This window comes from Platichthys flesus, chromosome 17 (genome assembly GCF_949316205.1).
Source record: "Platichthys flesus chromosome 17, fPlaFle2.1, whole genome shotgun sequence".
Lineage (NCBI taxonomy): Eukaryota > Metazoa > Chordata > Actinopteri > Pleuronectiformes > Pleuronectidae > Platichthys > Platichthys flesus.
Window position 1 is genome coordinate 6,405,170 of NC_084961.1, and position 24,948 is coordinate 6,430,117.

The 24,948-nt window shown below is 41.5% G+C and overlaps 1 protein-coding gene across 5 annotated transcripts; it reads right to left on the bottom strand.

The window, feature by feature from the left end:
- Positions 1-955: 955 nt before the first annotated feature.
- LOC133972019 (myocyte-specific enhancer factor 2D homolog) lies at positions 956-23,756 on the bottom strand. 5 transcript variants are annotated; one of them, XM_062409194.1, is made up of 13 exons: positions 23,518-23,756; positions 17,279-17,625; positions 15,640-15,843; positions 15,353-15,490; positions 13,866-14,079; positions 12,435-12,491; positions 11,662-11,843; positions 10,912-10,941; positions 8,484-8,613; positions 8,194-8,377; positions 7,463-7,531; positions 6,260-6,310; positions 956-5,734 (listed from the first exon to the last, which is right to left on the bottom strand). In XM_062409194.1, the coding sequence occupies exons 2-13, from the start codon at positions 17,330-17,332 to the stop codon at positions 5,272-5,274; spliced, it is 1,776 nt and encodes a 591-aa protein (XP_062265178.1). In that variant the 5' UTR covers positions 17,333-17,625; positions 23,518-23,756; the 3' UTR covers positions 956-5,271. The 5 variants fall into 5 exon arrangements, with proteins under 5 accessions (XP_062265178.1, XP_062265180.1, XP_062265179.1 ...); XM_062409196.1 differs by lacking the exon at positions 6,260-6,310; XM_062409195.1 differs by lacking the exon at positions 10,912-10,941 and having other exon boundaries at positions 23,518-23,755.
- Between the last annotated feature and the right edge of the window lie 1,192 nt (positions 23,757-24,948).

The window sequence follows — 24,948 nt, forward strand, 5'->3', positions numbered from 1 at the left end:
CGTCAAATGATCTGGATATGAAAAGTAAATATTTCAGGGATTCTATTTTTTTTTTATGACGTTGAATTATTTGTTTTATGAATCCTGTTTTTTTATTTTGTTGTCGCAGAACTGGGACTCGCGACATCTTTATACTTTTTATTTATAACGAAACACGTCTTTACTTTATTGATCAGATGCTTTAGTGATACGTTGCTGAGTTGTTTTTTCGTTAGTCACGCTTCTTTCTGTTGAAGGATTTTTCTCATTGTAAGAATAAATATGTATTTAAAGTGAATATCAACTATAAGTACCTTGAATGAGTAAAATAAAGCTTTGTTTCCAAATCTGAAGATCAATATTTGACGATTCAGATCCTAACGACGTGTGATCTTTCCCTCAGACATGAGAAACTTAGTGAGTCATTATATTTGAGTTGAAGTGGCGACTCTGTGAGATGTTGACTCAAGAGTCAAGTTTCAACATCAACTCGTTTGAGCCACAAAATGCAGCTGGTCCTGAAAGACAACTGCCGAGTCATGGTTGAGAATGAGGAAGAAAGACACAAATATGCGACATCAACAAACATAACAAACCCACAGAAACAAAGGAACTGAAGGTTCACAGCAAAGTCACAACATTATTTTCACTGAGCTCAGATCCACTGGTTCTCTCTCTCTCCCCCGATGAATGAAACATGAGCCAAGAGGGAATCCATCAAATGTTGGACTGGATCCGTAGAAAGCGGCAGATTAAAAAAAATGTTTTATATATACAGTCTATGGTTTTAACCTGTTTCTTGAACATTGTGGAAGAGGAAGTCAGAATAAATAATTGAACACAGATTCCAGGTAGATTTGAGGGTTCAATCAAATCTGGTCGTTTCTTTATATCTTTGAATGTGAGAAATGAAGCTTCATCGTACAAACTGTGAAAAGAGAAGAAGATTGAGAGGAAAAGCTGAGAGACATTTGACTTGTATTCACCAGTCGTTCCTCGTTGGGGACTTTTTATTACCTTGAAAAAGGAGGTTACACAATAAACAGCCTCTTTCATGTGGGAGAAGAAAACAAACCACAGATTCAAGTTCATTTCACTCAATTTGTCTATTTAATATATAAAATACGGTAAAACATACGCAAAAAGGATAAGGTTTCAAGGGACTTGGATACTTTGGTACAACAAACACTTTTTGTAAAAGCGGTATAGAATTTCAATTACATATCAGTGCATACTTTGTATATGAAAATATACACAAACTGTTTATCATTCTCAAAAAACAACAAAAAGAAATATCTTCTTTACAACAAAAACCCAAAGCGGACTAGCTCAACACAATATATTAGCTATAAATTTCATCTTTAGTATTTCATATGCTACATTATTCTGAGTCCTTTGAAAACTCATTTGTGATGCATGTCCTTTATCTTTACTGTACGTAACATGACTTTACTTGTTACCTGTGTCCCATGCATTTACATGTTTCCAATTTCATGATTTACCAATTTCAGTTGTTTTCTCTCGTTTTTTTTCTTCTTCTTTATAAATATATTCTATATCTTAATTAAAACTGCAGCATTTAACTGGTATTTCCTTCCTTCATTGCATTTGCTAATACCACAATAACTGATCGTGCAATTTTCAGCAAGTTGTTTCAAAAAAGGAAACCAGTACTATATGTTTATGATAAGAAAAGTAAACGCAATAGAGAGAAAAATAAAAACAGTTTGGCTATCCTACACAAAATAGCAATAAAATAAAAGCTCCATAATAATATCATTATAATAATAATAGACAATGGAACTGTCACCAGCACAAATTAAATCCAAAAATAGTGAGATTCTAAAAAACATTGTACACGACAAGTAACAGGGTGCAGGTTTTTCATTTCTCATATAGATTGTCTCGTGACTACGCTGCTAGATCTGACAGAACCTTATTGTACATGAGCGAACCTGCGAGCGGCAGGAGGATCGAGCCAATCAGACTGGTGTCACATTTCAGTCAACCAACAGCACCCACTTGGAGTTTCCATGGAAATTTACTGGTTTAAAATGCAAATGAGCGGCGTAGTAGCAGAGGAGGTCGTCGGCTGCGTGAGGGCTGGAGCCGCTCAGCAGGCGAATCTTTCAAGTTTAGGAATAGTTTGACACTTTGGGGAAACAGAATTCACTTTAATGCCGAGAAGTTAGACGAGAGGTTTCTTTTAAATAGCTTAAATTAGCTACTGTTGTGAGTTCATGTATTTAAAACAACTTTATGTTTAGCACCTTTTAAAATGAACTGAATCGATTGAATGAGAGTTCATGTTGGATTTAATTTCAATGTAACGTTTGAGCAACATTAGCTTTGAAGAGTTCACCAAGAGGAAAATATCGTCTCAATTCAAAATGTCTGATATCTCATGGTGCGTTTCCATCCACGTTAAAATACACATTCTCAATTCTTCTTTTCTTTTTCTGATTAAGAAACTCTTAACCCTCTCAAAAGTTATCTTAGAGGCTATTTGAAGAGTAAAGATACGATTTTTATAGTTTTACCAGAATCTAGTTTAAACTGAGAGGGGACATTTATAGAAAACATCATAATTATAAGACGTTTGTTAAAAATGTCACCACTAGGGGCAAACAAAACTGTTTCTGTATTTGAATGCACCCAAATCCTAATATTTGCATTAGGATGGATTAGTGGATGGAAAACGCCCTTTAACTCACATTTTCTTTAACTATTAATATAATCTCAATGCCCTTCAAATTTGTTCTATAGGTTCCAACCCGATTGCTGGTGATTATGGTCTCAGTGATAGAACATGAATGCAGCATTAGACCTCGGCCTTGACTTGATAGGTGGGTTTGTTGACAGTTTCCTGCTGATTTAACAGTCTGCTGTAGATTCAGCTTCTCGTCAAACTCTAGTTAAGAAAGTGAGTTTCCCTAAAGTTCCTTTAACATTTCAAACGTTAAATACTCTCCAACATGAGGTTTGGGTTTTTAGAAAGAGTGGGTTGAATTGTTTTCCAGTGCTGATTGACAGAAGAAAAACACTAATGACCTGAAATGAGCTGTCGCGTGAAGGACGGAGAAATAAGCTGATCATGGAATACATCGACTGGCGTGAAAAGGTCACAGGTCGAGGTGATATCCTCCACTGACCCCCAGCGTCTGTGGTTCCACTCTCTGCACCGCGGGGCATCATTTAACCCACACACATTTAAAAGTGTAGCATTGCCTAAGTAGATAATCAACAGTCAACAAACACCAGCCGACGCAAGCAGTCTGCACCGAGAGCGTCAACTCGAGGGGGGAGAGAGACTTCCTGTTTCTACGTATAAACATCCTGTGAACACACACACACACTCACACACTCGTACATGAACTTGAAATGGTTCAGACAAAACTAATTTGTACTATAAAATATACAATTGAACAACAAACACAGCACTTATTAGCCAACTTCATGACTTAACTTCAAAGTGAAAAAAGGCAAAAAATCTGTGTCTGGTTAATGTGGAAAAGATTAAACGTGATTCCGTCGAGCAAAGTGTTTGTGTGTATTACCTCTTTAAGTACACGATACGTTAATGGCAGTGTCGTAATGATGACTTCATGTTAAGGTGGATACTTTTACTTTTGGTGGGTTTTTAAAAAAAGGGCAGGGGGGGTGGCGGGAGAATATGATGACACCACAACCAAGCAGGCCTCTGTGAGTGAGAGACACAAAGTGCACACACCACCAACACTAGCATAAAATAGGTTTACTGAAACACGTCTGATCCACCAGCACTACCTGGCGTGGCGTAGCCCCTGCACCATAGCTCAAAACAGATCAAAGTCACACTCGTATATGCAAACAGTTCCACTGAGAATCAACACATTGCTTGTTTTTAGGGATACCTAGCAAAGTCTATGCAAATATATTCATATGTACATACACGTCGTTGAAGCCGAAAAGCTATAGTACTTTGTCGCCAACTGAAGCGGTAGAAATATAGAAAATGTATTTTTCCTTTCACTTTTTCGAAACACAGCAAAGAGCTAAGGAGAGCTATAGAGAGCTAGAGAGGACATCAAAGCTTTTTGTATAAGGAGTGATTTTTATACAAAGTCAGAATTCCTACTTCAGGACGACCAACAGACCTTCAAAACAGATTTTTCTTTTTAAATACCAACAGATAAAGAACACTTGGACTGAAGGAACCAAATACTTCCCTACCTCGAAAAAAAGCCACCAGAGGCTCAGAAAACTTGTATATGCTTTTAACTGGATGGCGTCTACTCCCGGCAATAAGCTGAGGGACTGCGGCTGGAGATTTGGTGCAACGATTTCCATCTGAGCTCCAGAGGCGATGAGTGAGAGGACGGGTGGAGCGCTCAGTCCGAGGAGAGAGTGACGACAAATTCAACGCTTGAAAAGCATCAACAGTTTCCATTTCTCGCCGGTTTTTGTGAGTGATCACTCGTCAGTGTCCCCGCGTTGCGTGCATGAGGCTTTTGGCATTTTTGTCTTATTCCTACAGAGAGGTTGATATTGGCACTCGGGCAAAGTGCTGGACTCCACTGCAGCAAAGTGCCACTCGAGTGCTCGGGCCTGCCTCGGTAAAACTCTCACCTAGGGTCCCTGTTTGAGTCTGTTTAGTGTCACACAGATGCTCAGTCCTCAAGGTGTCCGGATTAAGTTATTTCCAATAGTGCAGTTTACAAGTGCCTTACTGAAGAATGGACAGCACACAATCCCAGCGGATTTCAAAGAAGCAGGAAGTGGCGAGTCGTACAGCAGAAGTCCTATCGCGTTGACAAGCCACGGGATCATATTGAGAACAATGCAGCAGATCTCAATGTAAATACATGAAGGTGATGCAGAAAGCGAGTGAAAGAGGAATATTTTTACGGTCGAGTCAGATTGAAAGGCTTAGTGCCTTGTTTCTAACAAAAAGTAGTTACTATACGGGAGTCCATTAGAGCAAGAAGGTATTAAAATCTACTGTGCCTCAATTCAAGGGCTCTAAATATCCAGCAGAGCACTAAACAGTCCTTCCTTCACTCAGAGCGAGATTTCTATTTTATTTTTTAAATGTTTTTTTCTTATTTTGGCAAAGCCTCATAAGTCTGGGTGACGCAGGTGAGTGGTGTAATTCTGGAAAGAGGCAGATGCAGGAGGATAGTGCCACATGGCAGTGTGGGTCGGGGCAGTGGGGGTGTAAGGATGAGTGGGTGTGTGTGCTGTGGGTGTTTAAGTGTCACCATAACTTCACAGGGGGGGAGGGGGGTGTGCAGGGAAATGGTGCAGGTGCATCTATGTGACCCAGGTGTCCAATCTCATGCGCTTCACGTTTCCGCCCTCCTGCTCCGGATCGTTCGACACCCTGAGGAGATCAGACGAGGAGCTGAAGTCAGGCGGCAAGGAGCGGTTTGCTGAACCCGTAGAGCCACCGCCTCCGCCTGCACCTCCAGGGCCGCCCCCGCCGCCGCCTGTACCGGTGTCGTCGCGATCGCTGCCTTCAAAGGAGCTGGCGTTGCTGCTTACGCTGTTGGCAGGCGAGCGGCCTGTCGGGGGCTCCAGGCACAGCAGGGAGCCGGGGTACTGCGGCGGTGCAGTCAGGATGGCTCCCCCTGAAGTCGAGGACGGTGTGTTGGAGGAGGGAAGAGAGCAGGCGCTGCCGTGATCCCGGCCAGGCGAGACGGGCTCAGACTTGATGCTCACGCTGGAGTTGGTGTTGACTGTCAGCATGGCGCCTTGAGGTATATGGGTCACCGGCCTGGGAACAAAATCACGGAGGACAGAGAGGGGAAGAAAAATGGAAGATACAGGACAGAGCAAAGAGGAAAGGTGAGGACAAAAAACAGACAAATGATTAACGACTTGACAAAGTTGTATAAGAAGCTGGAAAGCGACTCGCATCGAGACAAAAACCCACATTACAAGGCACAGCACCGACAGGGAAAAGCCACACTCAATTATTCAACAGCCCAGTCAGTTCTGAGCCTCTTCAAAGCAGAAGTAAACACCCCCACTGCTCCCAACAGATCGACAGAACAGCCCAGGAAGCGTGAAATGATTGGTGTGACAGGGTGATTCGCCGTGAGTCAGCCATGAAGTGAACAAACTACAAATGATAAACAGAAGATAATCCTGGGGTTAGAGAAAATGGCGGAAACCGGAACTAGGTGTCTTTCCAGTTTGACTGCAGACAGCCCCCCACATGCTTTGGGAAGGGGGGGGGGGGCGGGGGAGCAGCCAAAAGCGCACAGACACACAGGAAAAAGGAAGTGTGATACAGTACCGGCCCAACCACTCATCTCTACCCAAGAGCAGGTTGGACGGAGAGCCAACACTGTGGGGAGAAAAAATGTTGGAACCCAAATCAAAAGGGAAGAGGTGGATTAGAAGGCATGTGTGGAGAAAAGTGTGAAACATTATTGCGAGCAAAGGTTTTCGTCAACAACAGCAATAATGTTATATAATGATTGAGCAACACAAAGAAACTAAACTGCTGGGTTCTGGTTCATGGTTTACTGAAAATCCAGATGTGATAAATGTGGTTTTCTGATCCACAAGCACGAGATTAAAATCATCAATCAGGACAGTGGGGATCTTTCTAATTCTGCCTCTGTAAATAGTGTGTACGGTGGCCCTTAAGGATCAAACTGCACACAATAGTACATGCAAAGATGTCAACAACTAGGACAAACTTTCTCCAGCAAATGTACTGAATCTTTCCCTCAAGACAGAAAGAAATAGAAGACCGAGCATAAAAAGGATGTATTTGTACGGTTTCTAATTTCGGGGTGCATTACTCTTTGTTTGTGCTGATATAGGCATTTGCAGCATTTCATGATTTTGAGCACTGGGCTTTTCTTCTTGCATGTGTTTGGTCCTTAGAGGCCACTGTACTTGTGCATGTTGCAGGTGCTGCAGCGTGGAAACGGAGGGAAGGAAATGAGGAAAAGGTTTGGTATCTGATAACAGGGGATATAAAATGATTTGACTACACAAATAGATAAAAAACTGTAATATTCATACGTAACCACTGCTAAGTATGTTTACTGTATTAATTGGTTTAGTTTGGATGATTAAAATACACTGTAGTCGTGACTAATGGACAGTTTCTATATATTAAATTCTAAAAGTAGTTTTTCACAGTTTAACTTAAAATTGCTCAAATTATTTATCTGTTATATAAAAATATATCCACAGCCCTAAAGTTGAATAAATCATATAAACAGCTAAGATAATATAAAATTCTAAATTGTAAAAAGCTTGACTTACTGAATATATAGTGGCCACATTTATAAAGATGGAGAGAACTGCATATATATTATTCTATCTATTATGAGCTCTTACTGAAATTCTCCTGGCCCTAGTTACTAAATGAGAGGTATAAGCTGCCATTATGGCACAAGCCTTTCAAAAAGTGGCACCCAACCCCCCCTACAGACAAGGTCATGACATTTCACATACGAACACACTAGTAGTGGCTGTTCACCTCAGATTGGCAGCCAGACTGGACACCTGGCTACACAGCTCGCTGCTCTGTTTGTCCACGCCCCACATGCTGTGGACAAGAGGAGAGAACACACTTCAAGGATCTGGTGTTCACGCCACCGAAACCCAAAAGGAAACCAGCAGCGCCTCCTCACGCTGATGCTGCACTAAACAATGTTCTCAACTGCTGAGTACAGACTTCAGTTATCTAATCAGATCTGACTGACAAAAGGGTTTGAACAGGGCCTTAATAAGAGCAAGGAGGTCAAACTTCCAAACTGTGTAAACCTTTATGAAGTTCATAGAATTTAAAGAAATAGTGTCGATGCATGAGCCGTGTTTAAGGTTGGACTAGTTAACCTGTTTGACACATTCTCTCTTTCTCCTCCAAACACTGCATCTGCATCTTGCTGGAGTCCATCAACTCCAGAAAGCTGAATCGTGTTCAGATTGATGTTATGAAGGCGCTGAGATGGTGAGATGCTGGTGAAGAGACCAATTCACTTGAGAGAGGGATGTGAATTGCTTGCATATCAGGTCATGGTATGGAGATCATGCACGCTGCCTGGGAGGGTCAGTAGTAAAGTGTTTCAGCGTTAAGAGGAAAAAGACTGAGAGCTGCTTTAATCTCCATCACCGCCACCAACGTCATCCCCGGCACCGGAGGAGAGGGAGCTTTTCAAAAAATCAGGTTTGAAGTTGCAGGGATGAGAAATGAAAGAATGGACTTACACCAAGTTGCTGAGTGATGCAAGATTAAGTTGCTGCTGCTGCTGCTGTTGCTGTGTTTGCTGTTGTTGCTGCTGTTGCTGTGGTTGCTGGGAAATAGCCTGCTGCTGCCATGAAGTCGGCAACAAGCCACCAGGAGACGCCAGAGCATGTAAAGCGGTGATGTCCGCGCTGGTCAGCTGGTACTCTGAGAGCATGAAGGACAAAAGAACCAAATCAACAAAGCTCTTGATTTCTCATTTAGCTTAAAGTGCATGTTGGCTCCCTGAGCTCGTACAGGATGTTGAGCTCACCTGTGTTGTACGCCGTGGGCATGGCGGAGAAGGGCAGCCCCTGTGCCAGGAGGCTCGGTGTGGCTATGGAGACCACCGGCGTGGTGAGGGTTTGTGCCCCCTGGGCTCCGGCTGCCAGCCGCTGGGCGTTCTGCCAGAGAGGTCAGTGACATGTTAAACCCCGCAGAAACCTAAGGGACCAACTTTCAGATGCTAACAAAAGCTAAAAGCTTCAAAAATGTAAATTCCGACATGCTGGGAATGACAATGAGCTAATGGCTGGATTCAAAATGATTCACCAAGTCAACTAAATCTCAGACGCAAATGGATTTACTTTCAGGAGGTTTGTGATGACATGCATCAAAAACACTTTGCTTGTTTTGAGCCATAAACGCTGTGGAGACTTTACATTAAAGGCAATTCACGTATGTATTAGGGTAGAATCATTTTTCAAAAGTTGCTTCCTTTTAAAATTAAGTATTTTAAATTAAGTTTTACATTTTGAAAGACCCCAACGATGGTCCCACTAGTGCTTTTTTACTATTTCCAACTTCTAAATGTGTATTATATATAATAACTTAAATTGTTTTTTAAAGATAATTCCTGGGCATTACAGCCTTTATTTGATGGGACAGGATTAAGTTTGAAAGTGTGCGAGCCCAACAAGGTGAGCTGTGAATTTCAAGTCCACATTAACCTTCAGAAATAAATGAAATGAAATGTCCACGGTGAAATAATTGAAACACAAAGTCACCAACTTAGAAGCCTCTTTTATATACATTTTCTGTTGAAACTAATTGATTAATTATTTCAGTTAGAATACTAGTATGAATCTATCATACTGCACAAAACACACTGTTTTTTGCACAACTTTCCTCAGATTGACAACATTTCGAACTAAACTTAGATAAATTTACTGAAGTAAATAGTAATTCTCCAGTTGTTCAAGCGTAAAACAAGCTGGAAGTGACTGGTTTGCTTTTTTGCAACTGCAGGCTCTAGTTGAACTTGTAAGTGAGAGTGCAGCTGATCTCATGTTTCTCCAGTGGATGTCACTAAAGGCTTTACAGTACTCCTGCATGGCTGCTCTCCACAATGCTTACTTTTTAATGTCTCAATCCTTCACTCCAAGAGAAGGCTAACGGGGGTCAAAGCTGCTGCCTGCTCAGTGTTTGTACATTAAGTCAGACATTTAGATGACAAAATATTGAGTGATTCTCCTAAACAGCTGCAGCAGACACGCCTCTAGATCTGTGCAACTGTTACTGTGAGGTTTAATATGACGTACCGCTGCTGGAAGACACAAATCTCAGAAGAAGCACAATACACCAGAGCCTGCTTCGGCTGAGTTATATCACAGATAAAAGCAAAATGAGGTTCTTTGTAAGAGGGGAAAAAAACAAAAGGTCTGCATATAAAAGGCCAAAAATGCAATAATTCTGCTCTGGAATTACTCATATATTGTGAGACTGATCATCCTGAGAGGAAACATTGGGCCAGAGTTATGAGTGTTATGCTGCCGAGAGAGAAGAGGAAGGGGGGACGCTAGACTGGAGAGAAGGGCCAGATTCAATTAACTGCCTCTGTGAAGAAGTGAGGGAGGGCGGCTGGGTGACGGTGATGAAAACGAATCACTATCCTGTGGAAAATGAGATTCTTACCTGACAACTTTGAGTGGAATTGTACGAGAATTGACAATCATGCGGCATCAGCAGCCGTAATCAGCCCTCGCCATCCACCATCTCTCTCTCTCCGAGTAAATTCATCTTACATGAAAATGAGATTTTACTGGAAAACTCACTCACTAAGTTCTGATTTAATTTGTAATATTTTTTTTGTGTGTATATGAATATTTTGCCGCACAAGGAATGGTATCATATAAAAAAATAGCAAGTTTAGAAAGCTGTAACTAAAGATTTGGCTTTATTTTGAAATTTTTGTTGTAAAATATTTAAGATGCAACTGCAGCAGAAGATTGAGTAAAATGCCTTTAATGTAATTCCAGTTTGAAACATCTCTAAGTGATGGTGAGAATGAGAGTCGGTGTGAGTGTCAGTGAACAGGGGAACATGCTCTGTGGCACTTAGCTCCACGATGCCAAGTGAAAGGACACCCATGCTTTCAGTGCTTTCATTAGATGAAGGAAATGTGCCTTGTTGAAAACTGATGAATACTCAAGGACAATTCTCAAGGTCTGTATGACATCAACCTTTCTACGATTTTCTCTGAGAAGATCACGATCCCAACTCTACAAAACAAAACAACCATGAACCCTGAACGACATGCAGTCAAGGTGGGAACCAAAAACTGAAGACTTCCTCAAGAAATGTCAGTGGAGCAAGACCAAAAACAATGACAAGATCTTGTACAGTTTCGTAACCATGCTAAAAATGTGTGGACAGTCGATAATCATCGATTCATGCGAGTGACTGACATCAGGAGAAATCACCTCGTTTACCAATTCCAGCTCATCATCTGTCTGCAAAGGGCGGTAACAGACAGGGTTACAACTCTGATCCAGGTTTGTAAGCAAACACTCAATTGAATTGTTAATAAAACGAGACAATCATCATTTGATCCATTGAACGAATAAAAAATATAGATTCAATTTGATAACAGCAGCTTGGGGAAGATTGTGTGATTTTTTTAAACCTCCAGTGAAGCTGTTCAGACAAATTCTGTTTCCAAGGGCAAAAATTAACTTTTAATCTCTACTGAAATTTTTTTCATGATCTTTTGGTGGTTATGACAAAGTCAAAGACTTTAGTTCAAAGACTTCCTAAAAAGCTCAGTTATGAGAAAACACATCAGTATTTCAGTGGGAGCTGATGATTCACCCAAGACTTTACAAACTTTGCCAGAGTCAATAATGAGATGCTGAACCTCAAATATGCAGCAGACATCTTAAATGTAAAAAGCATAAAAATGATGGCAAACAGCCTCTAACACAAAGTTCACCTTCAAACCAATTCTTGATTTTCATTTTACTCTCAGTTCAAAATGTCATCGTCTAACTCGTAATGTTTCCGATCTAATCTTCAAGGTTTTAGGTTCAGATATGATTCACTTTGATATCATTAGTTTTTAACAATCTCACCCAACTGAGCTTTTTAACAGAGGTGAGAACAGTTAAGAGAAAAGTGTCATTATTTCCAGGATTCAATGTTGACTGAAAGGACCCAGACAGAAACAAGCTCACCATCTGCATGAGGCTCTTTCCGCCCTGTGAGGTGATGACTCGGAGGTCTGGCTTGCGGCTGTTGACCATCTGGGGGCTGGGAGGGGGGGGTGGAGACTTGGCTGGAGCTACTTTCCCCAGACTGTTGCCGTTGGAAACGGTGAGGAGGCCTGGGGAGGCCCTGGCACTGTTGTATCCATTAGCTACCGGGGGAAACAGAGGTGTGAATGGACAGAGATCGTTAGGAAAATCAAACAGGTGAATGGAGTCAGCGGGGCACTGACGCTGTGCGCACTCAAGTTATTGTTAAGAAAAAAAAATCTATTCCGAGAGGCTCTAAAATGAAAAGGAATGTCAATCTGGATGGAATCAAAGTGTTTGAGAAGCCAACAGAAAGCAAAAGACCTAACTGGATGATGTTCAAACCTCTTTGTGTTAGAGAGGTTTGTTTTATATTAATCCTTCTAAAATGAAACAGTCTGTTCTTTGAAATATCTACATTTCTGCAAATAATAACTATCATATTGAAGCAAAAATACTTACATACTAAATATAACATAAAATTAAGTACACAAACACATTTTCCAATTACAAACATTTAAAACAAGATCTAAACATAATATCAATTGAAACAAAAAAATAAATGTGCCATAATGTTAGAAATATATCTATAAAGCTAACTACATTCTGAGGGGAAGCATGGGAGGAACCTTGGAGAAGATTTAGGATGAATACAAACTAACAACTAAAGAATAAAACCTGCTTAGGTTCTGAACAAAGGAAATCATACTCACGGACTGGACTTGGGCATCCTCCATTTGAATTGTTCAGGTCACCTCCCAGAAGAGCACCTATTGTTGAAAGATTAAATTAATAGAAAGGATATCATTATTATAGCCCTCACAAATCAGTGGTTACTTTTCACAATTTCACAGTGCTCACAATTACTTTTCTGAAACATTGTGTTTGACACAGAGTTTCTACTATTGGTAGTAAAAGAAAAAAATAATACAAAAAACAAGTAGCACTTACAATAAGATTAAGATTAAGATGCATTTATTAGTCCAAAACACATGCACAGATATGCAAAGGCACATTCATGCAGGTAGGGAAATTTAATCTCTGCTTTTGACCCATCTGGTGCAGGACACACAGCCATGTACGGCGCTCGGGGAGCAGATGTTGGGGGAGTAAGGTGCCTTGCTCAGGGGCACTAGACAGGGTAGGGAGACTCTTGGATTTTTGGACAGATCAATCCAGGTTCGTCTTTTGCTGTCTCTCCGTGGAGTCACACCAGAGACGAACCAGAGACCTTCTCTGCCCATAGTCCAAGTTTCTGCCACTAGACCACCGCCTCTAGTATGTAATCGAAAGATCAGATGTCAATGAAAATTCCTAAATACAGAGTGTGTGTGTGTGTGTATGTACAAGTTTTAAAGAAAAAAAATTGAAAAATATAGACATCCAGGTGTAAATATTTCATTTTTTGATCTCATCTCATTTTAACCTTTCTTTTAGCACTTATTATAATTATTATTCTCTACTGCACATCGCACTTTTTTAGCACAGCTACAGTTTGCCATCTTGCATTTCACTGGGCATATTGTTCATCTTTGAATCTCGAATACTCCAGAAAAATATTAACTTAGGTCAACAGAAGACTTAAGCTTAAGAAGAATTCAGGTCCTCTGCATTTTTAAAGGCGAGAGGAGGAACAGCAGACCGAGGCAGGAAAAGAATCTTTTACTCCGGTGCTACTTGTTTGTACGATGCAGCTTTGCACCGATAATCAAAACATTAGAAGGGACATTAAGAAAAAATCTCAAGTGCTGTTCAGCAAGTAGCTTTTCACCAAAGCCAAACACAGCACAACGGTCTAGAGTAAAAGAATGTACGCTGCTCCCTGAGGAATCACTCAGCTCATTACATGTAACGATAAGAGGCTGGATATCTACTGTAGGTCCCTGGTTCCCTAACAACGGCGAATAACAACTGGCAATAACGGTTACAATCATTACAAAGTTATTGTTGAGGAAGTAAACAAGAGGAAGATTTAAGTCCACATAGTGTACAAGAAGAAAAAGGGCTGAACAAAAAACTGGAACATTTAGAATTTGTTTTAGAAACTTTACCTACAATCATTTTCTTATATGCAATTTCTCCAAAAAAAATAAAAAATAAAAACGACTTGAATCTTGCCGCACTCGGCAGAATCGCACACTCACCCGCACTCGCTGGTCGCTGTGGCAACCCCGGAGACACCGTGTTTCTCTGAAGAGCTGGTTGCTGTGGTGACAGGAGGTGGGTATCCGTGAGAGACGATGATGTTACATAGGAGGTAGTTACCAGTGCGTTGCCAGGGTTACTGAATTGCAGTGTGCCTTGACTGGACGCCTGGACTGTGACTGGCATGGAGAAGGTCTGAGGAGCCGTCGACTGCTACGAAATGGAAAAAGACAATTTTACTTTCAGTCGAAACCGTGTGAAAAGTCACTGCTAGGTTTCTGCCCCAAAACCTGTATTAAGTGATTATTTGTGTCCACTTGGTGGCAGCGGAAAAGAGGTGTTGACAGATCAGTTGATATGAGCTTGTTAGCAAACAGTTGCTTGTTTACACATTACTATAGAATTGTCATTTCATTCTGACACGTTTCTCTGGCCTCCTTTCGTGGAACCGCTCTCCAGCAAGTCCTGAGGGAAATCTCTGGCTCTTTGGCTGTCAAATGAAAAAGCACCAGCTCTGAACGTGTCTGTCAGCCATTTCGTGCAGAGGGGCTCGTGTGCAGATGATTTTAGAGCTCTTAACTTTGCAGTGAGAGCGATGACAATGAATAAAACACTGCATTTGTGGACAGAACTGCTAAACCAGGAGGTGCAAGGCTCATTTAAAAGTTTTGTAAAGCTTCAGGGAGCATCAGGCTCAGGGGGCATCTCTGAAGGTTCATCCCCTACAAGCTAACCCTTTCACAAAGCCATGTTTGGGAAACGTATTGTAATTTTGATGGACTTGCATTGAAGCTCACATTCATAGCTTTGTGTGAATTCTTAAATGCCATGTACAAACTTTTAACTTAAACATGAACATTTTGACAAGGATCTCTTGAATTTGGTTAGTAAAGAAAGATAGATCATTGTGCACTTGAAGAACTTGGCTGATTAACCTAACACCAAAGTTTCTGGCATGTTGCAAAGGACTCTGTGACTAAATGTGTGAAAAAAAGAGAGGAACTTCACAACAGTTGTTTCCTGTGACTAAACAAACAAACAAACAGACAGAGAATAATAACAGAAAGCGTCTGAGCCTACAATTGAGAAAAGAAGAGTAGTGATTACCAAGATTACCTGTGTTTCACAGTGTTCAGACACTCAACAATTATAAAACTTTTTTTCCAGGCATTAAACTCAATTGGTTCATTTTCTCGTCTCAGTGGCAGTGCCTAGTTCCTTTAATTGAAAAACGACCATCTGATGGAGCAGAGCAGAGTCACGTCAGACGAAGTTATGAGGGGGGAGTTGCCGTCAAAATTGCTGTCTTATCTACACACATTGTGAAGTAACACCACAAGTGTGAGGCTGACTGCAATGATACACATCCTCTCTCGTAAAATGTCCGGTATAATCTGTAAAACCAATGTTGTTGTTGTTGTCTTGCATCCCTAATACTCTGTATGGAGGATAGGAGCATGAAGTGTCACATGCAGGTTGGACTTACTCCGTAGCGTTTGAAGAGAACATCCAGGTCCTCTGTGGTTTTACGGTACTTGTCATCATTTAAGGGACTTTGGTCGATGGAGTCTTCACCGTCCGGCTCTGGACTTTCACAACCATTGAAGCCTTTCTTTCTCAAAGTCTACAAAAGTGCAAAAGAAAGGGAATGAGTGTCAGTCAAAGATATGAGGAGCTCATTTTTCATAACAGAATTGTTTTATGGTTCAGTATGCAAGCGAAGTATAATGACGGCAAGACAGGAATAAAGGTACTGAAAAGCTATGGATATACCTCAATGATATCTGCATTGGTCCGGCTCTCGTGAGGCTCATTGTACTCTGTGTATTTGAGTAAGACCTTGTCCATGTCGGTGCTGGCGTACTGGAACAGCTTGTTAGCGTGGTTGAAGATGATGAGGGCGATCTCGCAGTCGCACAACACACTCAGCTCGTAGGCTTTCTTCATTAAGCCAAACTTTCGCTTCGTAAATGTCACCTGAGTGAGAACAGTGAAGAAAGATGGAGAGGCGGAGACGGGGCAGAAGGAAGGGGGGGGAGGGGGAAATAATGAGTTTTGGTTAAGTCAACTTAATTAATTTAAGACTAAATATTTTGTGCTTTGCAGTATCACCAGAGACTCACTGAAGGTAATATAGTTCAGGTAAAAAGCCTGATTTAGTATCTCTATAGAGCTTTCTCTGGTCATCTGTCTTTATTCTAGTCTTTCATATTTTTCCTTTGCGCAGCCCTTCTGTTATTCACACATGAATCAGGGTTATGGTTAAAAATCTAAATGAAATTGAAAATTCAAGAGAAGAAATAGATGATGACCTATGAATAATCTTACTGGAGTCTGGTAATTAATACAAAATAATCAGTTTCATTACTGGAACACACAAAATCTGATGTAAGATGTTTTTGTGTTGCCAGCACAAAGACTGAAAACACACTGGTGTCCTAAAATGCTAAATTAACAGTTTTCTAGAACTACTCATTCAACCCAAGTAAGCAAACAAAGTATCTTGGTCAAGGGGGAAAAAAGAAGAAGTACACAAAGCTGCTGAGCTCACAGTTGAAAATGTGGATCTATCTAAAAGACCAGAAATTATTGAAGCTTGTCGAAAATCTGGGCTGTGTGGCAGAAGGACTGAAAAAAGGCACTTGTGGAACAAATTGACACATGACAGTGTGCTGGAAAAAAACATGGAGGACTGAGAACATGAGGCAAAGTGTGATGAAACTGAACTTTCCATAAGTGACACAAAGCTAACTGTTTGGCAGAAGCCAGACTCATCTAATCACCCGTCCAACATCCTCCCTGCTGTGAAATTTAGTGAAGAAGTTGCAGTGATGGGTCAGGAAGCAACAGAGGCAAATTCTCAAGACAGCCTGTGTTACAGTACTTGAGACATTTCGCTCCAGGAAATATAGATTTCTGAATGGGACAATGAAACATGAATAAATCAACAATAGAGGAGCCTTTAGGATAAGTCGACTCTGCAAGACCGGAACAAAACTGAATCCAAGATCCATTGGGGTCAAGTCATAAAGTGGTACCAGACTTTTCGACCCCAGCGTAAAGCCATTTTTAGACATTAACTCCAGAAAAAGTCTGGAAGATTGTGTCCGGAACATTTTCCATATGAAGAATGCAGCAGGGGATGTTGGGGTCACCCACATTCACATTAACATGACCCATATCCTGGGTAGAGCTTACAGGAGGCAGAATTCTGCTGCAGACATCAAGCCTTTTTGTTTATAGTTATATTTCTAGTTTTGTGTCTGTCACGTGCTATAAACGTCATCAACACGCTCACTTGCTCGCAGTGAGTTTATAAATCTGACATTTGCTGTCAACTTTTAGGTATTTAAAAAAAAAAATGTGTTTAATCCTCAGTGCTACACACATAAAGAGATAAATTAAGACTCACCTGCTTGTTCCTTTCATCTGTGATCCGTTGGATCTGAATCTTTTTCCTGCCCATGATGCTTTGCAGTTGTGGAGACAAATGTCGCAGTCAGTCAAGTAGAGAAGTGCCTCTCTGAGGCTGAGGGACGAGGTGCAGACCACTACTCTTACTCCAGCCCCAAAACACTTGCACTGTCATTCAGCAGAGGGACAGCACACACACGCATTTCTCTGCCCAGGTGTGGTGAGGCAACGTGGTCGACAGCAGCAAGTGAGGAGTGCAGACTGCAGAAATGTGTGAGGGTCGAGGAGGTCCTCAGTTCATCGTTTGTTCGCAGCCCCTGTGGCAAGAATCACGACACTGCTCTCCTGCATATGCGAGAGAGAGAGAGAGAAGGAAAGAGAGAGAGATACAAACGTCAAAGCATGACATGTGATGGAAATAAATAGATAATATCTACATCAGATTACCTAACTCTGTCATAAAAAAAATAATTTGCTGTGTGAGAAAATGATAATAAAATGACAAAGTAATCTGGGCCGTTCTGTGATCCTGGGAACAATGAAGACAACAATACTGTCTGATTATAAGGGCAGGGAGGCACAGATGATTAAGGAAACTATCCAGTCAACACTTTGTACCAAAATCACAGGTTAAAGTCTCCATCTTCCAGTATCTGAGGCCATTCAAACAATTGCAATACATACAAGTTCAAAGTCAACTGCAGCATACTAATACATTCTCAGGCTCACCATCACCCCACAGCAAACATGTCCAGGAAAGAGCTCTCAATTAAACAGGTTTTCATTAGATCCGAGAGTTTCTGCTTTTTTCCAACTCTACCCATATTACTCCCTACCTTCTCCCCAAAGCATTGATTTCCAACAACGAATCTGTCAAGTGTCCAAAGTTGTGCCTGACCAATTTATCGGTTGCCCGCAAAGAGAATTGCCAACATGAGCCTTTCATAGACATATTGGTATCAGCATTTCAGTATAAAACCAGATTCTGAATCTGATATTGGCATTGGCATCAGCCCCCAAACATCCACCTCGGTAGGGCTCTCGTACAAGGTCCAAATGTTAGGAGATGTGTAACATCCTATACATTTCTCACAATGGCTCGCAAAAAAAACAGAACTCCCTAATTTCACCTTTGGACAAGTTTCATTATTTGACATGAAACCTGTCAGTGGTGAAGCAAATTATGATTGATAAATATAACATACAAATGAGCTATTCAACAAAACCCTTTGAGTTATCATCTAACATTTCATAGTCACTTGTAATGGTTAATCAGGGCTTAAATTAATTTATTGGAGCCCCACATGGAACTAAGATTTAGTTGAGATGAGTCATCGAAGAAAACAGTCAGCAGTTTTTGACTCCACAAATGAAATCCTTCAGTCCCTTAAGGGCAATTCACTGACAACACTGAAATAATCAATGACTTTTTTTTTAAGGACAAGGTGAGAGGAGCTCTCCATGAAAGGGACGTCAGGGAATAAAACTCAGTTTGGTCGGCTGAAGACCTTCAAGAGGAATAATGGATTCAATGACACAAGGCTGCTCTGCAGTGCAAAAGCAAAGATCAATGTTCAAATTAAATGAAATTATATTGATGGCAAAAGGATGATTACCTGTTTGTGGATGACTATTAAAAGTACTTACACATATGTGGATGTGATCACAGGTCAGGTGGAACATTCCATTGTTTACTTCACACTCAGCTGCCGTATGGCATCAGAGGAGGGAAGTTAATGGCTATACCAGCTTCAAACTTCTTGGCTCTCCTTCACCGTGTGTGCTGTGAATCACTACCTGGTATTCTTTATAGAAATGATATTCTTAATTCCATCATAATGCTTGTGTAAAAGGTCCTAAAGGTTATTAAACAAGACATGACAACAATGAGGAATGACGAAGCCTTGAGAACCAAGGACACTGGTTACTCCTAGTGATAAAACAACTTTGTCAGAGGTTATAGATTTATGTTTTACAGATATTTCAAGACTTTTGTTACTGGATAGTTTGTGAGAGGAATTAAGCAAAAACTACTAAACTGATTTCCACCAAACATGGTGCAGGGACGGGACCTGGACGGGAAGATGTGGATTAAGAAGTCTTTTACTATACTTTATGACAATTAAATAATTCATCTTATCAGACCACTTGAATTGTTTCGCCTTTGCGGAGGATTCTTGTTTTACATGTATCAGTGGGGTCTTGAATGAATATTTATAAAACTAAAACATAAGTTAATACGTTGCATTTAATACAAATCAATGAAAAAATAATGAAAGCAACTTAGCATATTTATTAAATCCACAACTGTGAACAAATTTGACAATAGGGATGCAATGTACAATCATTGGTATAATAATCATACACTTAGCTACGATAATTAATTTGTCAAGGGCAATGCTAATTCTGGTTGTTCGGGTAGTTTAAACTAAGTGCTCCATAATTACAGAGGATTAATGATTTTAGTAATGAAGATCAAGCTTTGACCATCTCCCATGTAGCTTTTTTATATATTATCTATTAATTTTTTTTTAAATTGAATACGATTGAGTTTCTGGTGAAAACAAGACAAGACATCCTAACTGATATGTATTTCTTGAGGCAGATCAGTAACTGTTCCAATACTGATATACATCTATATGCAAACACTTGCTTCTGATAGGCTGCTAAACTAACACCACCCTCTATGATGTAGTGTGTGCTGTGGCAAAATGGTGGTTTTGCGCATTAAAACTGTATTCACAGCAGCGCTGGGCACCACCCCAGATCATTCATTAGCTGTAACTGTTAGTGAACCAACTTCAAACGATTACCCCAAAATATATAGAAATATCCCACTGCTAAGACGGGGTAATGATTACAGAAACGCTCCTCCTTATTGGGTCCACTGACTTCTCCACTGTTAGGCTACAATATTATCTTTGATTAGGCTGGAATTAACCAGAATGGGGTGACACAGCAAGGCTTGTGTATGGCCTCCGTCCCTCTCTGACTGCCCTCTGTGTGGTTGTACCCTCATTACTGTAATTGACACGTTCATCCCTCCTCTTGCCCCTTAAGGGGCTGATGGCTCAATTAGGAGCTGGCCAGAGGACTGATTGGACGCCAAGATAATGAGGTCACCGCTTGGCTTTAACTGAGCCTGCATCCAGCCAAAACAAGCTCACTCTGTGACAAACAGGAGGCAGATAGAAGAATAAAAGAGTCTACAAGTCAATCTAAAGAGCCAATCAGAAGACGATAGATAGAAGACTATAATGGCGGCAATTTAATGACTTTTGGCTGGGACCCGTTCGCCTCATTATCTCTATGTGTGGTCATTTGGTCACTCTGGTTAAAAATAAAAAAAGAGAGAGAAAGATCCACACATAAGCCCCTTGAATCATCCAAGTGATGGTTATGCAACCCTTGAATGTTCTTCTGAAAAAGCAGAGCACAATCAAGCTCAGGGTGGGCATCTGTCTGTTTTGGAGTAGCGTAATTAGTGGCAGTGACCTTTAGCGGATTACGCACTAGCCAATGAAACGGGCCAAAGCCATGAGATACTTAATGGTCACAGCCTCAAACATGACTTGCAGTGGGGTTTAACCATCCACAGCTCTGAGAGGATGGGGGGGTTTAGGACGGCCTTAATGGCCCAATCACTGCTCGGAAAGATGGACAAGACAGCACTCATATATTCTTGTTACTCTATATGAGCCCGACACTCATATCATTTAAATCTGTCAATCTGAATTTGTTTATTTTCTTGCCTATATGCTAAGAGAGACAATAGGGATTTTTCACATTTACTTAAGGAAATTTGAAAAAAAGAAACAGTTGTTGCTGAGATTGAACATCTCCACAATAAATGCTGCGGAAGTCTTTGAGTGGAGTGTCCCTGTGGGCCTTGTTGTTAACAGGTCTGAATGGAAAATGGAAACGATTATCACCGACTTTCTCAAGAGAGCAGTTGAAGGTAATGCAGTTTCCAAGCAAAGCGAAAATGGAATAAATGAAGGTTCTAGACATGCATAACATATTTTAGCCAACACAAAGGAATGACACTTGGAAGACTTGTATATATTGTATATTTGGACAGCTGTCAGTTTCTCTCAATCAAATCTCTTCTGGTCTCTCCTCTCTGGTTTCACTTAAATAAAAAAGGAACATTTTATTTTCTATGGTTATTTATTGCAATGTGTATTGATGTATTATGCATCTACGAAATCTCGTCAAATATTATGAATTATTGGATTTATTTGTCGAAGCACCGAGACTTTATATGACCAGGTTGGAAAGGTGAAAATTGCAAAGCTATAAATGATGCCAACAACAGAGGAATCGAATGCTGTCTCAAAGTATTGTTGCTGTAGACTTTGAGAAAACCTCAGTATAATTTTGTTCATCCTGGCAACAATTCACAGCCTTGTCAGCTCAAAGTCACACACAGAGGAACTGCAGGCTCCGATAACTCTGTTATTTTGAGGATTTTAATAAAACTGTTTTGTGGAAGGGAGGGTTTTAGGCAGCCTGCATCTGCTGTGAGGCCGGCAGAGAAACAGGACTTCTGCAATTCAAACAATAAGGCGTCATTTCAGGACTCGCAGAACCTAGCTTTAAACTTATTAATAACCACACTGCTGGTACACAACTGAGAGGGACTGCACTGCATCCAGATGTTGACATGAATGAGGTGGATCACTCTGTCAAACTGGCCTACTTCTAAGTCCAGCCGTTTTGCTATCTACCCTGGGATGGCGCGCTCACACAAAACATGGCTGCTAATTTCTAATGCAGAAGAAAGCTAATTCACACTGAATACACACAGATCCAGTTTAAATCACAAATCAGTGGCCTAATTTGAGTCTGACAGAGGTTGCTTGAGGGTATATGTTTAGGAATACTTATGGTAAACACAGCTTTGCAAATGCAACCAAGCTATTGTCTATTTGCAAATCTGTCTATTTGCAGATAAAGCTGGAATTTCTTTTCCCGAAAATACCATCGTCTTCGCCGCTCCAAAACAGCAGTGTCACCGTACTGCCACTAGGACACACTGTTCTTAGAGTAGCGAAGAAAAGGTGATTTCAGGTAGAGCGCCTTTAGCCAGAGCAAGACAAAAATGTCAGCAGCTTGGCAATATTTCACCCCAGAAAGTCCCACAGGTAAAAACAGTGACGTGTATTTTCATAAACATGGCTGCACTTTAACAGCTCTTTAAATTAGGTAATTGTCGTGTATTCATTTGTGGGTGTGTTCCCAGTAATGACATTCAAACTCGTTCTATGAAATTCATTGTCTGTATGCATTTTACAAAAGGTTTAACCTGATCCTATCATCCATCACTTCCATACAGGTGTTGTAGCATGCAGCTGTTAAAATACATTATGCAAGTATTAATAATTTGTAAATGCCATGGCAGCGAATCGGCCGATACGCAAAGTCCAGGTATCGATACATATCGGTATCGGGAAGAATGGTACCAGAAGGTGTCTAGAGTTTTGAACACAATCTGAGTTACTTAAATACCGAAATCTCATCACACACAAACACAGACACACACACATACACTTAAACCAGGAGAATATGATTTTCCTTCAGGCTCTTGTTGGAGGGAAGCAGAGCGAATGCAAAGCAGGGCTTTTTGAACAATAGCTCCCTCACATGTTACAGTTACAATCTCCTTAATAGCATTACACAACGTTAGATCTGCTGTGTGGTTAAAAAAAAGGACAATTGCTGTTAACAAAGTGGAAGCAGGACTCATAAGCTATTCTGTGCACATTATGACAGATGGAAGTCTGGAGAGTAGGGGAGTAGGTGGTGGGGGTGGGGGGAGGTAGGCCCACTGGCTGCAGACAGGGGGTGGTTGACGGGGGGGTTCTCGTTTGACAGGCCGGTCGAGGTCGTGTGTCTTCATTTGGGCCAAGAGCTCCTTGGAGTGGCACCGTTCGCGGGGCTGATGCACAGCACGAGCGGCTCCTCCACAACAGGCCATTTCACAAGTCTCCACTGTACGAGTCAGCCATTACCTTCCTCTCTTCCTCGTAGCTCGGCCCCACTGAGCTGCAGCACCCAGTACACTGTTTCGAATGTATTAATACAAACCAGCCCCCCCTCTCTCGAGAGAGATATAAACCAGTCACCGCGCGAGGCTTATTTACTTGACATTTAAACCGTTGAGCAAACGAGGGGGAGGAGGGGGTGGGGGTGGGGGGGGGGAGACGCAGGAAGGAAATGTATCACTCCACTTACCCTGAAATATTGCTGATAAAAAAAAAGAAAAGGAAAACCCCCACAAACACGCGTGGAAACCTTCCGCTGCGGAGCCGACGCGTGTTCACGAAGATATGCTTAAAAACCCACTGCGCTGAGGCGGCGTCTGTGTTTGCGTGAATCCTCCTCCCGCATTTTATTCCAATTTTTTAACGTGGAAGTAACTCTACTGTCCACCCGGGCGATAACAGTGAACCCAGTGTAACGACCGACGTCATCCACATCACCCCCGTGACGGACGCGCCGCCGGGCCAATGGGGAGCGGACGTGCGACGCCGCCGGCCAATCGGAATTCGCGCTGCCTGCTGAGGTGGGCGGGCCCCCTGCGAGAGAGGACATGACGGAGGTGACGGCCATGTTGTAGCAGTGGTGTGTTTGTATCCCTCCGCCTCAGTATTTACCTTTTGCATGAGTTTGCATGTGGGGGGAAAATGTCACCGTGGCCCCGCTGTGTCGCTGCCCTGCTTTCCATACCGCGGTCCGCTAGAGCGTGTGCTTCCCCCCCAGACTGCGATCACCTCGGCCCCGCTAACGTGCGCAGGGGCCCCGGGAAAGGTTGTCTATTGTCCCGACTTGTCATCGGAGCGTCGCTTCTCATCATGTCAGATGTTGTAGCCTCACGAGCAGACGCCTCTTTGCAGATTGACATGTGTTGTGTTAACACATCTGTCACGAGAGGTTTCAAAATGTGTCAAATGAACTGAGACACAATCATCCACGCTTAATGCACCAGCACTACGGGTCATAGACATATGTAAATCTCATCTGGTTGTACACAGACCTATTTTACCTACTGTCACAATATTTACACATATATCCATACAACACTCACAGAGCCGGATCAACCCACCAGAGGGCCAGAAGGGAAGTGGGCCCCTGTTCCAACCCGTCCACCCCAATCTTATCGAGTTTGTTTACAATATTTTAAAATACACGTATTTGTTTATGTATAGTAAAACTAATTATCGACAAATATACTATACAGGTGTTAAACAGGCCCCCTCAAGAGTGAGCGACCTGTCGGGACACAAAAACTTAAAAAATGTAGTTTTGTTCACATTGTCGAGGCTAGCTCCTCGGACTCGGGTTAGGTCTGGACACAAAAAAAGCAGAATGTCTGTCGGGTTAAGATCAGGTGAAAAAACTTGATCAACGTAGTGCCCACTACACATTTATAACTTCTGTTTATGATGGTGCTTTAGTGGTGCATTATCCTCAACAAAATATCAATTAAATCAAATTACCACTAAGTAATTGCCAGTTAATGGCCTTTGAGGGCAATCGCAGGGCAGTTGCCTTCGCTTCCATGATAATTATACAGTTTTCAATAGTAACAACAACATCATCTGCACTGCTATGGAGATTTGCATAACCTATAAAATAATCCTGTGTGTAAAATACTTATGCACT

Coding starts and splice junctions, on each gene's coding strand:
- LOC133972019 (XM_062409194.1), bottom strand. CDS start 17,332: ATGGGCAGGAAAAAGATTCAGATCCAACGGATCACAGATGAAAGGAAC. Junction 10,942..11,661: donor GAAAGAGCCTCATGCAGATG/GTGAGCTTGTTT, acceptor CGCCCTTTGCAG/ACAGATGATGAGCTGGAATT. Junction 5,735..6,259: donor AGAGATGAGTGGTTGGGCCG/GTACTGTATCAC, acceptor TTTTGTTCCCAG/GCCGGTGACCCATATACCTC.